The 23,879-nt window shown below is 43.3% G+C and overlaps 1 protein-coding gene and 1 long non-coding RNA gene across 5 annotated transcripts in view; both read right to left on the reverse strand.

Annotated features, from left to right (window-relative positions):
• LOC134759716 (uncharacterized) overlaps positions 1-21,982 on the reverse strand; it is a 37,939-nt gene extending 15,957 nt beyond the window's left edge. Inside the window, exon 1 of the long non-coding RNA XR_010136313.1 lies at positions 139-21,982. This is a non-coding gene — a long non-coding RNA (uncharacterized LOC134759716). The remainder of the gene's footprint in view (positions 1-138) is intronic.
• CRIM1 (cysteine rich transmembrane BMP regulator 1) overlaps positions 1-22,837 on the reverse strand; it is a 195,651-nt gene extending 172,814 nt beyond the window's left edge. The window contains exon 1 of one of the 4 annotated variants that reach the window (XM_024242035.3): positions 21,989-22,837. In XM_024242035.3, coding sequence (XP_024097803.2) covers positions 21,989-22,319 — 331 coding nt within the window. In that variant the 5' untranslated portion in view covers positions 22,320-22,837. The remainder of the gene's footprint in view (positions 1-21,988) is intronic. The other 3 variants (XM_024242036.3, XM_024242037.3, XM_054548230.2) reach the window with 3 other exon arrangements.
• Positions 22,838-23,879: the final 1,042 nt, after the last annotated feature.

Consider the following 23,879-nt stretch of genomic DNA (forward strand, 5'->3'; position numbering starts at 1 on the left):
AAAATCTCTTACCTTTAGGATAGCAGTCCCCACCAAGAGAACACAAGGACGCATACCCTGTAGTCTTTGCCATATGAAATGGCATCAGCATAAACTTTCAAATTAACTTTAAGTTAAAAAAAAAAAAAAATGACTTACCGCCTTATGTTAGAGCTGTGGGCTTCATCCAGAGTATGGCTCAGGCACCTCAAAATGAATGGTGGCACTCCTTCCCCTACTGTTGCATCTGGACCATTTGGGGGACCATTTGTTCCTCTTTGAGATGAGCAGTAATGCTGAGAGCAGCCTCAAATTCAATACCCCGCAGCTAGAGAGAAACATGTTAGGTGGCGCCTGCCTAGGAGGACAATCATGAACAAAACTTCCTCACAAGCATCTTCAATGTGATGTAATGTGAAGAAAAATATCCCATCAATTACTCATTGATTTAAAATACATTTACTGAACACCTGCTACTTACACAGTGCTGTGCTACACAGAAGCCCAGTAGGCTATTCAATTATAGAGCATCTACCTACCCATCTATCGCCTTAAAAGCAAACATAAGTTACAATGCAGATTAGCCTCTAAGTTTAGAAAGGGTAAAGTCTCATTAATATGCCCACTGCACATGTTGGAGTCTGAAATATCCCAATAATGCTTACTGAAAACAAATCAACTGATGGCTTTGTCCTTTCAAAATTACCTTGGGAGCCAGTAAATATTACTGAAACACCTGACAGACCGAGTTTGTTAGGTATGATTATCAAATCATAGGCACCCAGTTATCAACACAGAATCTGGAACATTCTACCCCCCTGCCAGCAGCTAGGGAGTAAATGTCTTCAGGCCTATGATGCCTTATTTCAACCAAATGTAACTCTTATTTGATGATAAGAGAGAAGGAAATCACTTTCCCACCTTCTGAATATTACATTTACTCAACAAAGCATGAATGAGTATGTGCTATGTATAAACCATAGTTTTAGATGTTGAGGTACAAAGATACAATGACAATGTACATTTACTGTGTGCTTACTGTACACACAAGCCACTATTCAAGTGCCTTACATGAATGAATTAAGTATTCCTTATAACCACCCAAAAGAAATGGATACTATTGTTATTCCCATTTTACAGATGGAAATCATGAACGGAGGTTGGGGAGCTTTGGCCAGGGTAACACACCATGCCAAGTCGCCAGGCTGGACTATGCACTGGCTTCTGAGCCTGAACTCCCACTAGTGCATGATTTTGTCTCTCATTAATAAAACATGATTTCTCCCTATGGATTTATCATCTAAATTTCTCCAGAGGAAGTCATTTCTACTGGGCAGGTTTTCTTGAGACTGTATCCCTAACACTCCTTGGCAAGTGGATGCAATGTGTGCTAGTCATACAGGTGGATAAAATGCCCCAAGACTGGGGTGACTAATCCTCCAAGGAGGAAGCAACAGGGCCAAGAGGGCAGAGCCAGCACTGGAGTGAGACCAGCGCCACCAGTGAGCTGTGATCAGCTGGCTGGACAGTGCCCCTGAGCTCTGAACAGCAGAAAACACCTGTGTGCAGGGCTGGGGGTTGACCAAGGGCAGCTGTTGGATGTGGGCCTTCCGGAACCCACATGGGGGGAGGCAAGGGAAAGGGATTCAGACCCTGAAAGGGGAAATCAGTGACAAACCCATGAAGAGACAAAAGACAGCTCAGGAACTGCTGCTCTGTCTCTCTACATGAGAGAGAGTGATACACAGACACACGGGGGTCACAAACTCCAAAATCCCACAACTCCATCCCCCAAATGCTATAAGCTTGCTGTATTTACATACCTGTCTTTTCCCAAGAAGCTTGGTGTTCATTATTTTTAAAAACCCTCACAGCAGGTCAGGAAGTCAGGCATTTGAATACAAATACCAAAAGAAAGGGAAAAGAACTGCTGTGGTTGGTGCAGCAAAGAATTCTGAGATACCCACTAAAGGAGATCCAGACAATGAGCATCACCCCTTGGAAGCACCAACTCTAGAGGTAAAAGCGTGAAGCAGCTATAATCAAATCCATCCATAAACAAATCCATCCAGCATTTACCCCTGGCAAGAACCTCCAAGTCTACGACCTCCCTCAAACTATATTTACACCTTCTCCCACATTCTCATATCCCCACAGCCAGAAATAAACCCAGGGCTCTCAAAACTGAGCCTCTCCTCCTCCCGCTCACGCGAGTTGGCCCAGCTCCAAGGCTCTGTAAGCAAGGAAATGCAGTCCAGGGACACTGTATGAACGCTCGCCTACTGTTTAAACATTCGCCTCAACCTGCACAGGTCACGGAGGCTTCACTATCTACTGCAGAGCAAGGAAGATACAAATCCATTTCATTATAAATGAATTTAAACATTTATAATCACATTGGTAAGAAGCTTTTGGCAATAAATAAAAATAAAAACCACTTAAAGCTTTGGTTGAAGATCAACTGATTAAAGAGGAACTATATAATACTGGAAACAATCTATTGATTCCCACCTTGAAGTTTTATAAATTGGTTCCAATAGGAGCTACAGGCCCTATGTTGGGGTGAAGCTTAGGAAAGTCCAGGCCCTTTCTCCCTTTCTAAACCTTTTTTTCGAATGGGCATCAGCTTGCCTTATACCTCTTTATTCATCCTGGAGACAAAATTTCAGCATACATATTTTGGTAGTGGTGGTTACGGTGGGTGCCAAATATTTATTATTGTAGAACATAAATGACTATTAAACTTCAAAATGTTTATTTTACATGCTTGCTGACTTTAGCTAATGTCATTATCCTACGATCCAACTAAAACTCTACAAATACACAAGGTTAAACTGTTAAATTTGCTGTGATTTCACCTTCAAATTAGTTTTTCAGTACAAAGTATGCTCCCTTAAGTCAATATGTTGGTCCAAAAAGTATTTGTGAAAGTGTAATAGTGCATATTAATCACTTAGCCACATATTGTGGCTTAGAAAGTCTAAATAGGTACTCTTTCCAACTAATAAGCAGCCAGGTTCAGTGTTTTCTGGACTATGTTGATTGGTATATATCTTACACTAATTATATCTTCAAAGATTTATAATTCAGAAACAAAAATTTAGTGTTAAAGAGGTAATCAAAATGTTTGTCTTCCTTTTGCTAATCTAAAGAGCACTTAACATTTATATAAAATATATTTGAAGCCTGGTGATTTGATTTTGTATACCGTTTATACAATTTGCTTTGAGGATTTGTATTTTTAAATAGAGATTGCAGAAATCAACCTGAAATATTACAACAGATGCTATATACCTTCTGAATATGAAACCAGTATAAGTTGCATTATATGAGTCAATAATAATACAAGAAAAAGTCTATTTTCCTGATACAATTTCAACAAACTTAATCCTGATAATGATCCAAAGTTTCTTTCAAATTTTATAGGTGCCTTGCTAGATAACGTCTAGCCCTCTGGTTTTAATTTATAAGACGGTGGAAGTGGAAAACTGCTTTAAATCCTTGGAAACAACAGCATATGGCATATGCAAAGCATACAAGTTGCAAATTCACTTTGAAGTTAATATCTAGTTCCCATTTAGAACTTAGTTAATTATATCCACTTTTCATACTAAGTAAACATTTGCAATACAATAATATGCTACAAAAAAAAGCAACAGAATTAAAATGTCTCTACCTGGAGAGCTGGCTATTTGCACAAAACCTACAAATAGTTAACTTTACAAAGCTTCCATACTCTTAGAGTCAATACAGTTCTGGTGATACTAAGCACATCAAACAAAAACATCAAGAGCCACAGCCCTCATGCCATGAGCCTAGGGATCAGATGCACAGGTAGTGAGTGGTCAGATGCTTAGTAAGAAGAGATGACACAATCAAGCTATCTGTCTGGAGCACACCCAGGTACTCAGGAAAATAAATTGCATTACGACTACATAGGATTTTCTCCTAAACAGAATTTTTTTTTCCTTTCTTGCTTTTTAAGTAGTACGGAAAAGAAAGGGGGAAAGGAAATGAGAAGTAACACTGCAGTCAGTACAACCCAATTACTTGACAAATCGTAATAATGAAGACAAGGTAGCAACATAGGACAATGTATTTGATATAATGTTAGGTGGGGAAAAAAACATACACGATGGGTGGGGGGAAGGATGTCTACAGAGTAAGACTAGGCAGGGATATATACACAAACATGAAGCTACTTTTTGTGTTTGGAACAAGAGCATTTTAGATAATTCTTTCTTCTATTTCCCAAACTGTCTAGTAAAGTTATGTTCCCTTTATAGTAGTATTCTTTAAAAGATGGCAGTGGGCCCAACATTTGGCTCCAGCACACACAGCTAGTGATGGGGAATACATTCAAGAAATAAAACTACAAAGAGGGAATTTAGATAATACCTTTTTCTGAGTGACCCCTTTAATAAGGAGCTTCAGTCTCTTTTTACGAGGCAAGGCCCCTTCCCTCAGGCAACTAAGGTCCGAGAATCTTTGGGCATGAAAACTTCTAAGGAATATCTGCATCAATCCTTTTTGATAGTCTACCTTTCTTGACACATAGTATGGGTAGGACATCAACAACTATAAACTTGGTAGGTGCTTTAGGAACTGCAGTAGAGGAGACACAGGAAAAGACGCCACAGCTTTATGTAAGCCACTTAGGAGACAGACTACATGTATCTAATCTGTGTAAATTAACGAATGATGGCCAGAGGCAGATTTTTTTTTTGTTCTGTTGGAATTAACAGAACCTAACAGCTTCAGTTTGAAAAACATACTCCTATCACAGAAGAATGGACGTAACAGACTACCAGGACATGCACATGACCCTGTGAGCAATCTTTTTTGCATGTGTGCATGTTGTACACATGGATGCACATGCACAAGTATGCGCACACATCACATAATCTCCAACGTGTGCATAGCTGTCCACTGTAATGACATTTCCTCACTGTGACAAAAGACTGACAGAGAATACCTGCATTTCCATACATACAGGTTCAGGGATACCTTCCCATGGCCATTCTGCTGGTCCACCGGCTCTGCAAATGACAACTTCATTTCTACCTCTCAAAATGCCCCATTGGTTTGCTTTCTCTATCACAAATGTGACCTTTTCTCCCCAAGTGCCATCTTTGGGTACAGCTGTAGGCACGATAGGCCAGTCAAAGGCTGGTTCAAGCAACTGATTTCCCCAAATAGCTCTGAGAGGTTCTTGTCAGGACTCAGGTTAACCCAGCTGTCTGTATCACTGCAAATGGTACTTGCTGGTTGCACTTCACACCCACTTCTCTGGTTCTCTCCTTCCAGGAAGTCTATTTTTCAGTTACAAGAACTGTTTACTTTGGCTTACAGGCTGATGGGCACTCCCTCCTTCAAGAGTGTTTTCCAATCCTCTGCCTCCATTCATTTACTCTACTAATGTCTGAGGATAAGTGTGCTATTCCATCAGCAAGAACAGCTCTGGGTCCTTTACCTACACCCTCGATTTAACTGTGGGATCACGAGTTTTGAGAAACACACACACTTCTCATTTTGGCAGCATTTGCCATCAGCTCAAATACTTCTGCTGATAAAGTCTTAGAGAAGGCAACACTCAAAAGAAAACATACCTGCCTACGAAGTCTGGGAACAGATTTTTAAGCTTTCAATAGTAATGAAGACATGAAAGTTTTAAAAATATTTTTAACGAGTTATAGGAAAATCATCAGTGGACCCTCAAAAAATAACCTTGCTTGAATCTTCACTGTTCATTGCCACTGTTCATTATGGACAACCAGAGCTCTACAGCTATAACTTTACTTAGCCATCAGTTCCAGCTTCTCTCCTTCCCTTTCCTAAAACTTTTGTAACTGGTGATGATCAATAAAAGGATCTGAAGTGGGCTACTGGGAAAGCCACCAACCATACACTAACATTATCAACAATTTCCATCAGGAATGAGATGAGCATCGTAAACTTGGGAAAGCTGAAGGGCCATGCTGCAGCAGAAAATTAAACTTGCCCTAAGAAAATGGGCACATTGACTAAAGTGATAAAATGGCACAGGTACCTGAGCTTATATCCAGGAGAATTCTGCATGTGTCTTTGACTCTAAATACTTTATCTTGGCCAAAACTGTCTATCTTTAGCAGCTGAAAAGCTTAGCACCAAATGTATCAAAGTTTTAATTTGCTATGTATCCTTAAGTTTCTAATGTCTTATTCCATCTTAATTTGTAAACCTCCTTAAAACCTTTAGAAAAACAAACAAACAAAAAACTTATAACTAGTGCTACAGAAAAAACAATTCCACACTGAATGTGGAATTACTAAATAACAAGTTGGGGCTCCAGCCACTAATCATCAAAAATTCCTGTCTCTGAAGTCATAGGGTTTGGAGTAAATCCAAACGGAATTTTGCTTTCCTAAATGCCTTAAAGAGCATTCCTATGGAATTCCTGCTCGAACCATTGTAAGGCATTTTAATTATTCCCAGTCACACACTTCCACCCTCAGGTTGTTGGCTTAGGATTTCCTTCCCCAAAGAAGCTGTACAGTTAAAAATTCCTTAGGATATCTGGAGATCACCTGAAGCAGTAAACAGGTTGCATCATACTGCACTTGGCACTCACATATTGAACATTCAATACATGTTTCTTAAACTAAACACCCTCCTGATTAATCAACATAAATGTTTATTAAGACACAATCCTGGATTAGCTGAGAATCCAGAAGTCTATTTTGCTACCACCAAGTCATGATGATATGGTCATCTGAAGTGTGTTGATAAAGTAATTTATAACCGATTTATCAGTTATTGTTTACAAGCAGCTGATCACCACAGTATCTCAACTGTTTAGTACATCAGATCCCTGGCAGTCAAGAGAAGGTTACAAGCAACCACCCACGAGGAAAACTCTTACAAGCTGATAAGGGGTTAGTGAATGAAAGATGACACCTTTATGACAAACTGACAAGAAGAAAAGTCCACACGAATAAAAATTATCTTTAAATATTTGCCAAAAAAATACAGCTGAAACTAATTCATCATGGAAACATTACAAAAAATTCTAAGACTGATCGGCATGAGCAAAGTTAACCAGTTTGAGCTTCCTCCTGCAATGCTACGGCTTCTCACTGGGATTCTCTTAACAGGGTGTACCATTCGTTTCAGTTTTCACAATGCAGACCAAATGGTTTGATGAAAAAGTTTTTGTATAATATCTTGGATGACCTTGAGTCTAGATTTAGTCAACAAATGCTCATTGAGTTCTTCCTGTGTGCCAAGCGCTAGAATAACACACAATCCTGGCACTCAAATAGATCACAATGAGGCAGAGAGACAGAAATGTGAACTCTAGCACAGTATGAAAAGTGCTATAACAGGGGAAGGAGAAAGTGCTATTTATGGTCACTGGGGGATGGGGGATGGGGGATGGCATTACTTTTTCCTGGGCAGGGCAGGAAGGCTTCACAAAGGAAACAGCATAAAGTGGTAGGGCTTGAGGGATGCAAACACATATTAAAGGACATGAAGACAACTATGGGGGAGTCTGAAACCTGACACTATGCCCATTTTCCAGTTGCTGGCCTTACCAAGTCTTTGGTTGCACTAGATATTAAGAAGAATGTGTTGACCACATCTCCTAATTTTCTGAGCTCTCAAAGGGTCTTTGTCCAAGATACACTGGAAATAAAGTTGGAAAACCTAAAACTTTAGGAGCAAGATGGTCAGGTCTTTAATTTAGGGGTCTAATTTTCCCTTACCTGTGGGCTTTTAGTAATAACATGCAGACTACTAAGGTCCTATGGGAAGTTAAATGCTTATTATATTAAGATTAGAAGTAGAGGGGGAATAACTATGCATATGAAATATGTCCCGTCTAAAGAAAAAAAGTTCACTGTTTCTTCTTAACTAGTGGTCATCCTTTACCCCTTCTCTCTCTTTTTAGCTCCTAATACCGTCTACTTTTCCATTCTCTCAAGAAATATTATCACCCAAGCATTTCTGACTCAAGGGCATTCACTTACATATTCACACACAATTTCAAAAATAAATTACCCGGATTATTTTCAGCCCCAAACATAGCTGTAATTATGTATTTCTTTTGGACATGCTTTATGTTATTAAAGCATGTAAATACTTTATCTCCCTCAAGTTTTCCAGCCCTCAGTTGGCAGAAAGTCTTTTCTTTTTTCTTTCTCTTTCCAAAGCATCTAATACAATTTCCTGAATAGATAGTCAATGAACTTGGTTGCTGAGGGCTCACCTTTTCCCAGGGCAGTGTTTGAAAATAATTTCATCTACTGCCAACAAAAAACACCTTTGGCTTCTTTTATTTTACTTATTTACCTACAGAGGTCTTCCATTTCTCACTCTAAATTTCTGCTGCTTCTTTCCGCTGTCACATCTAAAGTTTCTGCGTAAGGTTAAAAACTGTTTAATGATGGCATACTGTTAAAAAAAAAAAAAAAAAAAAAGCTTTTGCCCCAATCACTAAGAAATAAGTCAGCAATATTCAGAAGCTCTACTTGCCCACTTATAGATATCCCAATTAACAGGCAGTTTAAAACCCAAAGCATCTTAATTAGAACTGTTTTTTCAAATGCAGTAAGTAAAACGATGTTCAACCTTTTATTAAGAAGCCATTTTCAGTTTGCTGATCTACAGAGTAGATACTACAGTCAACTTGCTTCAAGCTGGGGCTTTATTTCCAGCACATCCGTAATACAATGCACGGTATTCCTTGTCTGTGTTGTGCCCTCAGCAACTGAAAAAATATACATGCACGCGCACACCCTACATCCAATGGCACAAAGTTAACTACACATTCAAAGAAGGAATTAGCTTCCTGTCTCTCAAACAGTATTCCCACTCAGGGGCCCAGTGGCTGATGCTACAGAAAGTTTACTATCCTGGGTACATCTTTTTAGGCCAGCAAATCTACCACAACCTTGTACAGATCCTTGTTGTATAAACTTTTATCACTTTCCTCACATTTACCATCTTCTCCAATGTTCCTATATGGCAACATTTCTGACCTATATTACATATAACATTTCATATGTTCCTGTATGGCAAAAAGTTCTGTAGAAATGTTTGCAGGTCAAAAGCTCCCCTTGCAAACATTTTTACAGAACTTTCTGTCGTTAGTGCAGACACTGTTATTGGAAGGGATCCTCACAGAGGAACTGACTCTTGCACCACCTTCTGTCAATGGCTGGGTTGACCAGTAGCTGGAAAACTGTGTGCACCCATCTTTGCTGGGAAGAACATGGAGGCAAATGTTAAGACTGCTGGAAAGCATCTTTCCAGTGGCTTTCAGGACACTTGAGATCCAGCAGGCACTGAGCTGTGGCAGGGATTCACCAGAGGAGGAGGGCCAAACCACAGCACACAGATGTGGGCAAGTGGGGTCTCTAACTGACCTTCTAATATAGACCCCTCACTACAGCAAACACACATGCACTCACAGGCTGCTTTGTAGAGAAATGCTGGGCCCCTGGCATGAAGATTCTCATTACTGCCGCAGAGGTTTAAAAGTTCTTAAGCTAATATGCACCAACCAACCTGGAAGAAAAGCAAATAAAGACCTATTTATATACCACAAGAAGAATAAAGGAGACCCTAGATTGGGCAAAAGCTCAGGTTAGTAAACTAACACCAACCCATCCCAGAAATCTAGCCTGGAAGAGAGACAGTAAGATCTGGAACAGGATTTCACTTTTGATATTATCTTTTTAAAATGGAAAGAAAGAGCAAGCCATAGTACAACATAAAATGTTTATCCAGTTATTAGTAAACTTTTAACAATTTCACAGATTGGAGTGAAAAAAAATTTTCTGGGGCAAAAAGCAAAGTATTACAGAAAACTAAAAATTATGTAAGTTTACATACCTAGGAATTGGTGGCTTAGGTAATTGCACTGTAAGTGAGAATCATGGAAGAGAGCTACGTAATAATTAGCTGCTGAGTTTTCTCATATGACATACTCCCAAATGGAATATTTCACATTCAGCAGACTTATTAATGAATAAATGCCCAATGGGAATTAACTAGTACCTCATTCTGGAAGGCTGCTCTTGGCAAAAAATGTAATAACCACAAGGCAAACAAGCTGATTGCTGATATACACTGGAAGCCGTGCTGGGCATCATTTTCTTTCGAATAATGCCTATTACTTTAAGTTTTAGAGCCGCAGGTTCATACTACCTAACCTCGCTCAACGTCCTGCCGCTGGACAACATGCAAAGGAAGGGTGAAGCTTCTGGACAACTTTCCAAGCTTTGCAGTTGGCTTGTACTTGAAACATATTTAGTGAATATTTGCTGTCTCACATACAAGCAAAGAGCTTCCTGGTCAGTGGCTCAGCCGTACACAGCAGTGAGGGAGCTTGCGCAGTGTGCAGCAGGTCCCTCTGCAGGAATCATCCTTTCATCCTCCCAACGTGAGGCACCAACATGCCACGTTTGGCCAGTGACCCCACACCCCCTTTCATGCACTATTACTGCTATGTTTCTTTAAATTCAGTCTGCTCCTTAAGGAAACTCCCTGGCAAGTGAAAACAGCAGCAGCAAAGGTAAAAGAATGTGGAGAATTTGGCTGCTGCCTGCAGTATTAGGAAGAACAGCAATTACTCAACTTTCTCCTAGTGTCAGAGGCAGAAATGAGCATGTGAATTTGGGCAAGTTTTGGCCTGTCTTCGCTCTAGCTTCTCCCTTTGCAGTCTCTGTCACCTACCTACCTCATAGTCTTAATAATTAGTGAAGCACATAAGAAAATGGAGAAAGGGAAGGCAGCAAAGACATGAGAGGTTTGAGTTCTACCCTGAATCCAGACTCAGCCACAGTGAATACGATTTAAAAGACTTCAGGCATTTAAAAGCTGTCACTAACTTCCCAATACTATGCTTTGCTGTCTCCACTGCCGTTTGATAAACATAACCATGGAGGAACTCTTGATCTTTTCCTCTAAGCCCTTCTGTCTACAGCACCTGGCAGTCATGTAGACACTATCACTTTTTCCTTCCCTGGCTCTGCAAACACAAGGTAATATTTGACTCCTGTCTATCACTTCCAGGTCATAAAAACATAGATCTTATGACCGGTAGGACCTTAAGATATCATCTGATTCAGTTCCCCTGTCTTCAGGTAGGTAACTATTTAATTCCCTTTTGACAAATTAAGGCAAAGTCATGCCAAGGGAAGCTGAGGGGTTTTATTTAAGTCACTGGGCTATTAAGGGATGAAGGGGGATTCAAAAGCCATGGCTGTTGTTTTCTCCTTTATCATGTTATCACATACAAGAATTCTGTAATATTCACCTTTCTGGGCAGCCTCAAACCCTTTCTGATACAAGCTAGGATATACACAAATACAGTCACACTCTTGATTAAAATACAGAAATTTATTTGGTCTTTCATTTTTATGTGATAAGTAAAGGTAATAAGTTTTCTTAAAATCTGCCTGAAATATAGGAACTCACTGGTTCTGAAAAGCACACAGTATGCCCATCCTGTCTCCAACTGTTTAAAAATCCTTCTACTTTGCCTTCCACAGACAAAACTGTCTAAAATCCATCCCTTTTCCTCACTCAGACTGTAAAAGCCCATACTTTTCAAAAAAAGCAAAGCTCCCAACTACGGGAAGTGAGAAAAGGTTTTCAAGATCTGCATTTGATAACATGATGGAATATTCTGTCTCTACAGACTTATAAACACACACACAGAAGGGTCCAAGCCTATGCATCCCACACTCCTCACACCATAAGGCCTGAAGTGGTCCAACTACTTCATAAAGTCTAGTTCAGGTCAAACATCCTCAAGGTAGCTTTGCCTTATCTTGGCAGGTCTTTCGCAGTCTTAAAAAGAAGTATCACAATTCTCCAACAAAAGATGCCTTTTGTTTAATCACAGCTGTGAAAGGTTTTGCTGTGGCCTTTGGATAAGAAGCTAAATAAGTTACCTCTTGTAGACTAGGACTCTGCAGTCTCAGGTTACATTCTGCCCTGCCAGAAATTCCTTTCTGTTTTGAATCTGAGATGTTTGTTTATGGTTTTTGTTTTGAAATGCTAAATAAGACAGGCACAATTTCTAGTTATAGCCTATGGACCACCATCTACTCCCTCTCCTTTTTTTTTTAACCTTTCCCATAGGCAAGGTAGCTGGTTGCTAAAATTTCCAAATAGCAAACTGTTCAAATTCTCTTCTCAGGAACTTGAAATATAAAATGATAACACCCTACAATATAACTGACACTTAATTTTTTTCTTAAATATTCAGAAGATAAATGTTTTCAGGATAGTCTGAATTAGGGTGTTATTTTGACATCTTTCTCATTTTGTTTGTAGGTTACATGTCTGAATACCAGCACTCTTGATAGAAGTGCTCCAAATGAGAGGTACTAAAGGAGTTTCTGGAAGAAAATCCAATTTCTACTATGCGATAATAAGGTTTGGTCATCAGGAAGGAAAAAAAAAGTTGTAAACCACTGATTCCAAGGATTTTTCTCTTCATCAAGTTCTTTCTCCTTGTTCCACAATAGCCAATTTAAAGCATCTGCCTTATGAATTATCAGCCAATATTTACTCGATAAAAATGATACTTATTTTCAGGCACAAAGGAAAGAGTCACAGTCAAGCAAATGTAGTTCTGGGCTGGGCGCAGTGGCTCACGCCTGTAATCCCAGCACTTTGGGAGGCCAAGGTGGGCAGATCACGAGGTCAGGAGACCATCCTGGCCAACATGGTGAAACCTGGTCTCTACTAAAAATACACGAAGTAGTTGGGTGTGGTGGCACATGCCTGTAATCCCAGCTATTCAGGAGGCCGAGGCAGAAGAATCGCTTGAACCAGGGAGCCAGAGGTTGCAGTGAGCCGAGATCGTGCCACTGCACTTCAGCCTGGCGACAGAGTGAGACTGTCTCAAAAAAAAAAAAAAAAAAAAAAAAAGAATACATAGTTCATAGTTCTGTTCTCCTAAAATGGGACCATACCTACACTAAGAACTAAAGAGATAGTAACATTAGATATTTTGATTCTACGTGTTCTTCCTACCCCGCACTATATCACAAAGACTCCCTAGAGACAGTGCAAATCCATTGCCAACCTGAAGTATTAGTCCACATCAAAGATGGCTAGAATGACTGGGAGAGAGAAAAGCAACACAGACGGCCTCGACCTCACACCCTCGCCTGCTCATTCCCAAGCCCACAGTGGTCTCTGAACCGGCTAGGCTTGCTGCTGCTTCCTTCTGTAACCTCAGTGAGATATATCAACCTGGCCTGGCTATATCCTTGGGGTCTCCAACATCTCCAGTGATGCCCAGAAATCTTCAAAAAGTTCTAACAATAAAAGGAAATTTAATTCACTGTCATAAAACCATATGCCATTAATATTAAAAGGCCATTTTTAAATAAATATTAATTTGAAATAGCTCTTTGGATGCAGGGGCTCAAACCACAAAATCAAGCAAGTGTTCACATTCTGCTGAAATGCCAAAGGCGCTGGGAATTGTAGTTGCACTGGATCAAACCAACGCATGTTTCCTTGGTCCATAGACCCTGTACTCCCAGCCCCCTGTTCTCGGTACTTCACGGTTCTTTTCTCTTTGACAAACATCTGACATTTGAATTCCCCCTCAAAACCCCCACCCCTTTGAAGAGATTTAGTTAAGTTTGGAGGAAATGTGTATCCACAAAGTAAATTTTTAAACTTACAGAGAAAGCTAACAAAAAGGAAAATGAGAAAGGATAGAAAATAGAATGGAAATTAAAATTAATTTTAAAAAATCTATTTGGTACCAGAAACTAGCACATACACACACATACTATACATACACATACATATGATCTTATATATACATCTATGTAATCATATATATAAACCTCTAATCCTTCCTACAATATTTACTTAATAGAAAGCTATTAATATTCCAGTTTCACAGATGAGGAAACTGAAGCTCAGAGAAACTAAACAAGCTGATCTCACAATTAAAAAACATAGCAGATTTAAGATTTCAGTGCAGGTTTGTCTAGCTCCAAGCCCTATTTTCTTTTTCCTAAAACATCCTGCACAAGAAGTGCAGGAAAAAAGGAGGGAGGAGAGGAGACTCTCAGGTCTTTCTTGTTGCTGCATCCTCCACTGAACTTTTCCTGGTGGTCAGATTTGGGTTAGAGTCCCTCTTACTCGCTCCTGACATGCTTGGCGCTTCCATTATCTCATGGATTACTGAACTGGATTGTAATGAATTGTCTGCTTTTCCAAGTTACCATCAGACCATGGCCTGTGTGAAAAGAAGGTCCATATCTTATTTATTTCGGCTGGAAAATAATGACTGTAATAGCAGGTAACATTTATCAGTTCTTTTAATATGCCATACTCTGTGATACATGCTGTATACATAGGTACTAGCTTTGTGCTACTTAAAAGTGTGGTCCTGGCACCAGTGACACTGGCATCAGCCAGGAATTTGTTAGAAATGTAGAATCACAGGCATCACCCCAGACTAACTTAATCAGACTTGCAATTTTAAATACCTAGGTGATTTGTGTGCACACTAAAATTTTAGAAGCACAGTTTTATCTCATTTAACCCCCACATCGAACCTGGGAGGTACCGACGACTAACAGAAAAACTGGCTTACACAAGTGGTGTCACTACTATAAAGCACAGAGACAAGACCCATAGGTGATGCTCAATAAATATTTGCAGGCAGAAGAATGGCAGGAAAACAGGTAGAGCTAGAAAAAGAACAGAGGAATGGACAATCCTCTGACTTCTGGTTTTGCCTAGTTTATACCAACTGCAGCAGCAGGTTGGAACCATAGCCCCCACGGTGTCAAGCTGTGTCAGTACAAGCTGTTTCTTTGCTCAAGCCAGGCCAAATCCTGCAGTGGTCATCAGTGTGCACACTCAGGAGCCAGAAGCAAAATTTCCTCCCAGAAGATAACGTGAAGCAAAGTGCACATTGCTGATTATAGTACATCTAGGTTCCCACCTCCTCCCCAAATTAAATATTTTTAATTATTTGCTCACAGATAAATGGTTACATTTATAATTCCTACAAATCAATGCAAAATAGTATCAGACCTAAAACATTACTCAAAATATACAAACTTTGTAGAAATTATTTAGACAAGGTATAAAAAAATAGTCATGGGGCGGGGCGGTGACAACTGAATTCAATAACAATTATTTGCTCCCTTTCTAAGAGCCCACCCTCCTTAACTGCTTACCGTCAATGACTGAGGTAGATGAGGATTAAGAGAACAAGAGACTGAGCCCACATAAAATTGTTTCACTTACACTGGTTAGTAGCCTTGTTAGTAAGCATGTTCCATGTGCCAGTCATTCTTTTAACTGCTTCTTAGGGATGCATTGAGTCCTTATAGCAACCCTATCATTAACCTGACTACACAGATGAGAAAACTGAGACACACAGAAGCAGAGTGCAGATTTGACCCCAGAAACCAAGTTCTTTTCTTTTTTGAGACAGGTTCTTGCTTTGTCGCCCAGGCTGGAGTGCAGTGGTGCGATTTCAGCTCACTGCAGCCTCCGCTTCCTGGGTTCAAGCAATTCTCCCACCTCAGCCTCCCTAGTAGCTGGGATTACAGGGGCCTGCCACCACGCCCAGCTAATTTTTTTGTATTCTTAGTAGAGACAAGGTTTCACCATGTTGGCCGGGCTGGTCTTGAACTCCTGACCTCAGGCGATCTATCTGCCTCAGCCCCCCAAAGTGCTGGGATTACAGTCATGAGCTACCACGGCCGGCCCCAAGTTCTTGAACATTACACTTTTCTACTAACATATAGGTATTTTCACGCGGGGGATTAACTGGGGCTGGAGAAGGGAGGTAAGGAATTGATACCTGTTCACTTTGCAACTAACAAAGGAAAATAGGTTCTTTAAAAACATTTATATTTTTCATGTGGGCCCAAGATAAAACACGTAAGAGTTTAGTGTTTACCTTAAGGGTATTCTTACATAGAGGTATATTAAACCATTCCCCTGTCTTGACTTAGGAGGTCTTGACTAAACAGAGGTTTTCAAAGATGTGACCAGGCTACTGCCCAGGGCAAGCAGCAGGGTGGGTGAAGCCGAGAGGTGCTGATAAAGGGACACCTCACAGTTTACTGCCCACGCTTATCCGCCTAGTGAATCAAGCTAGAACAAAGAGAAAATCACTCTCAAAAGGAAACTTGCCATTTTGAAGCACAGCTACTAAAGCATTAAGAATGCAGCTTCATTCTTAGATGTTGAGAAACACTCCGAGACAAATTGCACAGGCTCTAAGGAGAATGGGTAGGATCACCTCCCCTGCCAAAAGAAAGGGCTACTACTCATACTTTTAAACCTAGTTCAAATTCAAATTCCCCTTTCTGCTTTGCCACCAGAGCCTGAAGAGATCACTTCAGATGCTTTGATTCCTACAACTAATTTTATCCATATATTTCACTAGCCAATTAATCATACACAGACTTGCAAAATCACTTCTAGTTGGCTTCAATTTATATTATTATGTAGACTTTTTGCAGTCTTGCTGTCTTTATTTCTTATCTTCATTAAGTGTACAGAGCAAAGAATACGTTGGAGAGGTCCCTGGGCTCCCCAGTTTCCCCCTCACCCCAGCAGAAGGCCTTGTACAGCATAGAAGACCAATGAATGAGTGACTGATTCCCATGCAAAGGCAAGTCAGATCTTTGAAAATGCAGCTTTGCAGAATTAGACCTCTGAGAAGGAAAGCTTTCAATGTGTTATTCATGCATGCCTGGCTAGTCTACTGTTTCTCCCTCAAATAATTAAATGAGCTTTACTGGGGTGTCTCCAAAATCCTGATACCAAACGTGCCATACGGAACACAGTGTTACAGGAACCCTCTTCACTAAATGTATTTCCCTTCCACTCATTTTACCACCACCTACCCTCTTGTATTTACAGGCTAAAGCAACACTATCATCTCTGCTTGCACCATAGCCTGGGAGACGTTAAGCACACCCACATTTTTCAGGAATTTCACAATTAATGTCTGGAATGTGTTTTGGATTATTCTTCAAAGGATGATATACTTGAGCTAAGATGAATTCAATATTTTCCCTTCTCCCATTCGTCATTCTTTAGTCCACCCCCTCATTACCTCCTTAGGGTCATCTGTTTCATCTACAATATATCCCCCAACTTCATAATGCCCGTCCCCTGCCTCGCCCAGCTGTTCACTCATTCATCCCGGTCATCGCATCTTCAACAAGCCACACAAAACATAGAAACCTGTACCAAGTCACCAAATACCTCCTACAAATGGATGTAATGCCCACACAGATTAAGGACTGTTCAGTTTTCTTCATATATTAATCTGACTGCTTACAACCCTACTGCCAACCTCTTGCTTGGAGATTTTCCTGGTCAGTGTTCAATATGTGTGAACGGCAGCAAATATCTCCAGACTTGCTATTTTTGCCATTCTGATAATACGCAATCCATTTGCCCGTTGCCAAGTGTTTTATGTGACAGGACTCCTCAATAACAGGGAAGATTCTATAAGCCTGGCAATCAAAGTGAAGGTCACTGAGTCCTGTCATTTATTTAAGTGCAGTGAATAGTTGGTCTCTCCATGTTTTGTCAATATTTACTTTCGGGAGGAACTAATTATTTCCTTGTTTACTTCGTTGGTTTCTCTTCCCATTCCCTGTTAACATAATGTTATAGGCCCTCTGCTTGTTCCTCTCTGGGATCTAAGGGCTCCCTCTCTACCTAAGGACTTCTGAGAGGAAAAATGAAACCCACTACTCCAAAACAAAGCCAAGAGCTTAATTTTCCTAACTATAGAAGCTGATATTTTGCCCCCCTCCCGTTACTTAATTAGTGAATTAAAATTCGTGGACTCTTAACTTCAGGCCCTACTACAGAGTGGTGAGAGTAGTTTCCATGCGGCTTGTGCAGAACGAAATGTTTGGGTTCATTATCTGGCCTCCTGCAGCCTGCTCTCTGGAGCAGATCCCGCAAACATTTTCTTCCAAGCAGCCATCATCTTCACTGACTGTCTTCCAGGGATAAGCAAAGAAACTTTGCATGACAACTTTCAGGAAACAAAATTCTGTTTTTTGCTGTAAGTACCTCACTACGTATACATAGTTCTCTTACACACTGCCCAATGAAAAATGGGTAAAAGGAAAAGTTAAAATTCCTGGGGGGAAAAAAAGGAGGATTGCATTCTGAAAGAGGTCGTTTTTAGATAGCAATGGTGAAAAACATGGAATGCTAAGTTCCAAAATATGAAGCTACTGAGTAAATAGTCACCAGGAAAAAAGTTGGTGCTTATCTGATCTAGCTATCACCTGAATCTAATACAACAGAGTCCTCGGAACAGTGACTCAAGTAGTCTCCACTTGGTTCCTCATCACTCTGTCTGTACAAACTGCCAAAACAAGTCACCATCTGCCCTTTAACTGCCCAGAGAGGTTCGTCATACTCTCTCACCTTGCATCACTCCTTACAGAAGCATAAAGCGCTATTACACATGGGAGAAGAAATGGCTCTCACTCCCTCAGCTCAAAACATAATTCTCACTGCCCAATCAAAATCTTCTTTCTAGAAAATCTCACTTCATTAATTTTTCAAAAGTCTGCCTTCGATCCTCCAAAGATGTCTTCCATCCCGATTTCTTTCTCAGGGGTTCAGGATCCACACTTGTTTCTCTGGCTTCTAGATGATTTTCCTGGAGGCAGGCAGCCTGGCCAAGAAAACAGGCCAGTTAGGATGCTGCAAAGAGCAACAGGAGGTCTTAGCAGATGAATGGAAAGAGGAAAGAGTCCTGCACCCTCCCAAGTTCCAAAAAGCACTTTCTAGACTGAGAGAAAGTAGGAAAAACTTTTAAGTATCAGGCTCCATGCTAATTTTTTCAAATGCACTTACCACCCCCAGCCCCATCACAAAAGGAATAATTCAATTAGAATTTATTTAATAACGATCTAAACAATGCTGAAAAGAAATCCAAGTGTACATCTCACATGGTGCACAGGACACAACTCATCACATTATTTAATCATTCAGAAAATATTTTTTTTCCTTCAGCATTCTTTCTATGGATAGGATTGTTCTTTCGTTTGTTCAATGTACTTTTACTGAGAGCCAACAGGGCCAGCATGCCTTAAAAACCTAAGGCTGTGAGCCACAAGCTGAAAGGGGCCCATTTCTGCCCATGATTTATCTAACTCGTTCTGTGAACTGCAGTTAAAAACGTAATTTTTTCCCCTACAAAGCCAGTATGAGAGTAAACACAGCTAAAAATTACTGCAAGTTGGCAAACAGAGAATATAATTTGTATTTAAATTATGTCATTGAAAGCAGGGAGATTAGTCATGATAATATTTCTATACCATGCAATATGTTTTTACAATGTAGCCAATTAAATAAGTTTTCAAGAGTTTTCATTAACAGATACAACCAGTAGGGGTCATTTTAGTGCAAAAATTGCAGCAAAAGAGACTTTAACATGAATAAAATACATTGATTCCTATTCATGCTAGTTATGATAACCATGCTTCACCACGTGAATTTCTGAATAAAAATGGAAACTGAGGGTAACACTGGCCATTCCGAAATTTCTTGTAAACTCACAGAAAAACAAGAGATAATCAATACCTTCTAGGTAACTGCCGACATCTGAAGACTCCTCTAATTCTTTTTTTAAAAATGGCGGGGGGGGGGGGGCGGTTGGGGTATCACTTATCCCATGCTTTCCATAAATCTTGTCGTTAAGTGAAAACACTGAAATTGTAAACACACGATTGAAAATATCTGTCTAAATCCAACCATTATATCATGCCAGGTAACACTGTCCTTACTTTGGTTTCACAGATTTAGAATGCAAGTTGACTGCTGTTTTCAGTATTTTTTTTTTTTAAAAAGGAAGTGCCCTGGACACACAATATTGATAGTTGAAAACAGGCCTGCAAAATAAAAAGTGTTTCTAGAGAAACTAATTGAGATATAATCATGTCAACAAACCCTTCCAAGCATTTCAAAGAGAATACCAAGCACACAGGGTGTTACCAGAAAAAAGGAAGCTATGAGGGATCACATCATTTCAGAGGAATGAAAGGCTCACGAAACTGCCAAAATAACTCTATACTGTGACATGGGATATTGCTGCCAAAACACTCGATTACTGTAAATGTTCCCTGAGCATTTCCTTCACCACAAACGACTAAGAAGAAACAAAACAAGGGTTAGAATCTTCAGAACCTGCAAAACTCCTTGGAGCACAGCAGTTTCCACTGCATTTAACTGTGTTTCATGTCGCTTGTTCTTTGCAGATTTACGAGAGGCCGGATTCAGTTACACACTTGAAGTGGCAGGGTTCAAAGATGCATCTTTTAGTCTAGGTCATTCAGAATTCCCAAAGTCAAAACACATAAAATGGTATCAGAAGATAATCTCATGGCCATTTTTCTTGAGGTAAGGCATAAAAACAAGTTATAAAAGGGGACAATACCAGGTGAGAGGCTTTTTTGTACTTCAGGCAAATGAACTCTTCTAACCCAATGTCTTATGTGTGCAGCAAAGCAAGTCCCTCCCCTCTGAGAAGAGTTCCCTTCACTCATCACTGCCCACTAGCTTCCAAACCAGAAAGGCCTCCCCTATTTTCCTGAACTGTCCAAACCCCAAAACTATACAGGTATAAATAAGTACCTATGTGTGTGTCTGTGTGTATTTAGAGAGAATCACAGCACTGAAGCCTTTTAATAGGTCCATTTTTATCCTTAAGGCTGTCACCTCCTTTTTCAGTATCCCAGCATACTAAACAAACACACACAAAGATGCTTCGGAATAAACCGTTCCCTGGACTGTGCTGGCTGTGAGTAGTGAGGAAGGCACGCCGGGCAGAGGGCGCCTGTCCCTCCTCGCCGCCTCCCCAGAAACGAGGCTGCTGCGTGCGCTCTGCTCACTCGCCAGGATGCCCCCGGAACAGCATCATCAGCCCAACGTCAGCCCGAGCAGGGATCCCACTTTTAACTGATGCTCACCGAACCCTGCCCCCGTTAGCCACATCAAAATAACTCACTGCCTCGCTCTAGACCCCAAACCAGACCAGGCACCCTGAAGGCCGAGGCAAGCGGGCAGGGATTAAAGCCAACACGCACTAACATTGGCTCCCCAACGAGAAAGACTCCACTAATCTAATCTCTTTCTCCCTCCGTCAATCTCGACACCGCGGAGCACAGTGCTTGCTGGAGAAGCCAGCAGAACAATCCCCGCTGTCAAACAAACAAAAAGGACCCGGCAACACGATAGGTAACACGCGGATATCTGATATTAAAAAGCAGCCACTAACAGCAACAACTTTTCACTCCCAGGTGCAACTCCCACCCCCTTTTCCTTTCAGGAGAGAAAGCCTTTGACCGTTTTCAATGGGCAAATAAATGAGTAACCACCGTGTGTAACTTCCCCTGGGCTGACATATTCCGCGGCTGAAACTGATTTATGTGCGGAGGAGGAGGAAGGGGTGAAGGAAGAGCTCAAGGAAAAAATAATAAGTCACTCGGGGAGTGCGAGCTGGAGACACGTCTCCTCCGCCAACAGAAAAAGGACTTTCGCGGCCGGTGTGCAGCTCACGGTGCCACACTGCGCCAGTGCGGGGAGGGCGGTAGAGCCGGGCTCCCCGAGGGGCTCGCGCGCGGCAGACTCCGCAGTGCCCCCCGCCCGCGGCGCACCCACCTCGGGGTGCAAGGCCGGGCCACCCAGTCCCAGCAGGAACGGCCACACGTGTGCGCGTCTGCGCGGGGACAGGGGCGATCCTCCACTCGCTCGCCCCCACCCACCATATCCAACCTCGCCCGCGGCTGCCTAAGCGTCGGGGGGAGCAGGGAGAGGGAACGCAGGGCCGCGGGGGCACTCTCCCGGGGGCGGCAGCCGCCCCTCCTCCCGCGGAGCCCTCTTTCCTCCAGAAAGTCTCGGCCAAACTTTGTTCGGCACAACCAGCGCCGAGGGGGCGGCGCAGGCCAGGTGGGAGGGGGCCCGCAGCGGGCCGCCGTACCTTCGCAGACGCCCGCTTCGTACTCGGTGAGGGAGTCGCCATTGAGCGGGGGGCGGATGACACAACGCAGCCCCCGGTCGCAGGTTCCGTAAATCCCGAAGGTGCCGCCGCAGCTCTCGTTCCTCTGGCTGGCGCACGTGTAGCAGCAGCCGCAGACGCCCTGCACGATGCTCCCCGGGCAGTTCCTGGGCTCCTCGCACTTGGACTCGTCACAGGGCAGGCAGACCAGCGCCCGGGTGCCGGAACGCGCCAGCAGCAGCAGCAGCCCCAGCAGCGAGACCAGGAGGTGCCCGCAGCCGGCCAACCCCCTGCCCCCCGCCACCAAGTACATCCTCCTGCGCCGCCGCCGCCTCCTCCTCGCAGCCGGGCCGGGAGCGGGGCGGGCGCCCTCCCCTGCGCGGGGCACACGCGCCGCCGCCGCCGCACCGGCAGCCCGCGGTCCTCACCGCCCCTCTCGGGGCCCCCGGGGCGCGCCTCCCCTCGCGGGGCGAGGCCCCCGCCCCTTCTGCGGGCCGCGCCGACCCCGAGCCCACGAGTGCTGGCGCCGGCGGCAGCGGCGGCTTCCCCTCCTCCTCCTCCTCCTCCCGGGAGGGAGGGAGAAAAAAGAAAAAAGTTTCCTCCCGGCAGCTCCGGTTCAACCCAAACTTCTGGCGCGGCGGCGGCGGTGGCTGCTGCGCTCGGCTCCAGCCTGGGCCGGCGGCGCCTCCTCCCTCTCCTCCTCCGAGTCGGCCGGCCTCGCAGCGGCGCAGCCTCCGGGCCCGTCCCCGCCTCCCGAGCTGCCGAGTGGGCGCGGTGGCGCAGCACAAGATCCGCGGCGTCCGCTCCGCGCGCCCCGCTCGCCTCACTCCTGCGCCGCTCCTCCGGGCGCTTGTTTATGGCTGGAGCCTCCGCCGCTCGGGCTGCGCCCTCCCCCATCCTACCTCCTCCCCCAGACCTTCCCCCCACCCCCCCGCGCCGCGCGCCGCTCATTGGCTGCCCCCCCCAACCCACTCCCCGGCCCGGCCGGCCCCCTCCGCTTCCCCCTCCCCCTCTCGGGCGGCCGGGCCTTTCCTCCCTCACACGCCTCCTCCTCCTCCCGGTCTCCTCCTCCCCGAGTCCGGCGCACCGAGCCGGCCGTGCCACCGAGCCGCGGCTCTGGCTCCGGCACCGCGGGTGCGCTGCGGAAGTGCTTGGGACGCACCCAGCGAGCAGCGAGAGTCTCGGTGTCCCGGGCGCCCGCTGGCACCGTGGCCGCAGCGACCGGCCTGGGAGCCAGGAGGGCGAGGCGGCTGCACCTTCGGGGCCAGATTGGAGTTCGAAGAGTGGCGGGGACCCCAGAAGCTCGGGGCCGGGGTGATGGCTGCAGCCTCGGGAAGGTATCGCCGGATCGAACTCCGGGAAAGGGAAGGAAAGGCATGGAACCTCCGCACACTGGATGAGAATCCATCTTCCACTCGAGCTGGGAGTAGACTTTGTAAAAGATATTATGTAATGGAGTCTCGGGAACCCTGAGACCTCTCCAGCGAAGCTGAAGTGAATTAATTAAGTGCTTTAAACGGTCTTGGTAAATATTCCGCGGGAGCTGGGGAGGACTGTTGGGATGGCTGTAGCTTGAGTTGAATTTTAACTGTCCTCATTCTGGGTTTTGTCGCTCTGCTGTCTGTGCCAAGGTGCTGTGTTACGGGAGGGAGTGACTGGAAAGTAACAAAGCTGATTCTTTCTCCCTGGAGTAAGACCGAAGACTGGATTACTACACGCCTTGACAGGACACTACACCCGTATATCTCACGCATCATTAATGCCATATGACATTGCCGTTTTCTTTCTCAGTTCACTGACAAAAGTGGTGGGTTTTCATTGTCTTCATTGATTGTCAATGCATTAATAAAGAAGATGTGTGGTACATAGTCTT

The sequence above is a fragment of the Pongo abelii genome, chromosome 12 (assembly GCF_028885655.2).
Source record: "Pongo abelii isolate AG06213 chromosome 12, NHGRI_mPonAbe1-v2.0_pri, whole genome shotgun sequence".
In the NCBI taxonomy this organism is placed as follows: domain Eukaryota; kingdom Metazoa; phylum Chordata; class Mammalia; order Primates; family Hominidae; genus Pongo; species Pongo abelii.